This window comes from Anopheles gambiae, chromosome 2 (genome assembly GCF_943734735.2).
Source record: "Anopheles gambiae chromosome 2, idAnoGambNW_F1_1, whole genome shotgun sequence".
Classification (NCBI taxonomy): Eukaryota; Metazoa; Arthropoda; class Insecta; order Diptera; family Culicidae; genus Anopheles; species Anopheles gambiae.
The window spans coordinates 64833546-64836295 of NC_064601.1; the positions used below are offsets into that span (position 1 = coordinate 64833546).

The window sequence follows — 2750 nt, forward strand, 5'->3', positions numbered from 1 at the left end:
AATTTACGCGGGTAGTTTTGGTCAGCAGAGATACAGGGTTTTTACAAGTCAGAATAGAATGTCAGCAAAACAATTTCAGAAGCTCAAGATTCACTTTAGCTTTCAAACGTTGTTGTTTCACCGCACCGATGCTATTTTCAATAGCGCAATTTGATTTTTAAATCGCTCAAGTTGTTTTTTTAGAGGCCTTTCGCATTGTTTTGCAAATTCAAACACTCATTTTTAGATTATATGATTGAGATCAATGCTGTTATGCGTTTAAGCATTATATTCATGAAATATTACGTATTTATGGTAAAAGTGGCGATTTTCTGTGCAAAAGGCTACATAAACATTGTACATGTTTACATACGCTAGTGCTCGTAGCTTTTTGCACAGAAAAACTCATTTTTTACAATAAATATGTAATGTTTCATAAATATAACACTATAAATGCATTAAATAATTCATTTATATACGAATAATCTGAAAATGCGTGATTGAATTTACAAAACGATGCGAAAGGCGTCTAAAAAAACAACTTGAGCGATTTAAAAATCAAATTGCGCTATTGAAAATAGCATCGGTGTTGTGAAACAAAAACTTTTGATAGCTAAACTGCATCTTGAGCTTCTGAAATTGTTTTGCTGACATTCGATTCTGACTCGTAAAACCCTGTAAACGCACTATTGAACGATAATGGAACGGTGTTCTAAAATACTGTGATTATAAAGAAATCGGAAAATAGTGTGATAAACAGCGCGATATTAAAGAAAATGTACTGAGCGATATGCGAATGCGACTTTTACGTTAAACGTCAATGTTGTTGTGGTCAATGGTTGTAAAGCAAACTTACCAAAAATTTAGCAAAACATTAGCAAGGGGGGGGGTATTTATTTCTGGGCCCCAAGGGGCCGCTTAGTTGGCGTAGTGCTCGCCCCCGAGTACACACGTAGCAACACACTGTATTTCGAATATAAATTATTATTTATTGTTTGACTGTGTTGACTATGACTTTTTGTTTCATTGGCCGTGTTGCATTTGCATTTGTAGGATGAACGTTTGTTTTTCACTAGCATCGATGGTGGTGATAAACATGGTTTTAGTTCGACCAAAACAATGTTTACCAGGCATAGTTAATGCCGAGGCCATTGCTGTAAGTCATGTGCGCAACGGCTGGAGCAGCGGAATATGCAACGCCCAGTAGTGCCGGATTCTTAAGTGCCGTAGCAGCATAACCGACATGGCCATAAGCAGGAGCAGCGATTGGATGTGGATAAGAAGCGGCGATATGGCCAACCGCCAGTCCTGGATTGCTTACTCGCACATCGGATTTGCTGACTGAAGAGTAGGGAGTATCGATGGTCTTCGAGTAGGTCGAGATCTGTCCCAAGTTTCCATAACTGCGTAGGATATTAGACTGCTGGCTGGTAATGGCCGGAGTGTGAATACCTGCGTAAGTTGGGCCTGCTGGGTTCAGAGTGTAGGCGGCTTGGGATACAGCAACCAAAGCAAAAAGAGCGACAAACTATGGAAAATAATAAACTTTAATAAAACTGCTCTTTCATATGAACACATTACATATAACCACTTACACGATACATTGTAACAGAGAAATATGTGAACAGAATAACTGAATAAATGATAACGTCAATGAAATCGTCGATGCGACTGCTTTGAATTCAGTTAGCAAACTGATAATCCATAAAGAGACTGCATATCGCTTTTATAGTACCCAATGGAACCCGCAAAAAGCATGTCAGTAGTGAATTGCTTTGCTTTGTTGGTGTTTTTTTTTCATCGTGTACTTCAATCTTGCAGGTCACACGCACCCACAGGTCACTCTCACTTGCATTGCGTTGGGAAAGGGTGGACGAAGTAGTACGATGTTAAACTAGATTCATAAAGCACCATAATCACTATCACAATCACAAGAGAGCTGCATGGCTGCATGCATGGCAAACTTGTTGAAGATAATGTATATAACGCATAAATGTAAAATAAAAAATGCATAAATAAAATAAAATGCATAAAATGCACAAATGTAAAATATATATATATATATATATATATATATATATATATATATATATATATATATATATATATATATATATATATATATATATATATATATATATATATATATATATATATATATATATATATATATATATAGTATATAAATATATACAGCGCCTACCACAACTATATGGACAGTCGTTTTTTCGCGATTTGCGAAAATCCATAAGAGATAGATAAAAACAGTGAATGTATGAGTTGTGCAGAATACTATTTCACATCTTTGTATATTTTTTTTCAAATTTTTTCAACTCATTTTTACACGAGCTATGACGAAAAAACAAATTTATGGTCGTACCATAACTATAAAGACACCTCGAAAAACAGGTCTCATGTGCTAACTAACGCATTTCGCATATCGCGAAAAACGACTGTCCATATAGTTGTGTTAGGCGCTGTATAAATATATATATATATATATGTATATATATATATATATATATATATATATATATATATATATATATATATATATATATATATATACATATATATATATATATATATATATATATATATATATATATATATATATATATATATATATATATATATATATATATATATATATATATATATATATATATATATATATATATATATATATATATATATATATATATATATATATATATATATATATATATATATATATATATATATATATATATATATATATATATATATAT

The 2750-nt window shown here is 32.0% G+C and overlaps 1 protein-coding gene across 1 annotated transcript; it reads right to left on the reverse strand.

The window, feature by feature from the left end:
• Positions 1 to 947: 947 nt before the first annotated feature.
• LOC1278572 (cuticle protein 67) lies at positions 948 to 1732 on the reverse strand. Its single transcript, XM_318181.4, has 2 exons — positions 1575 to 1732; positions 948 to 1507 (listed from the first exon to the last, which is right to left on the reverse strand). Exons 1-2 carry the CDS (start codon positions 1581 to 1583, stop codon positions 1103 to 1105), a joined length of 414 nt encoding a protein of 137 aa, XP_318181.3. The 5' UTR covers positions 1584 to 1732; the 3' UTR covers positions 948 to 1102.
• Between the last annotated feature and the right edge of the window lie 1018 nt (positions 1733 to 2750).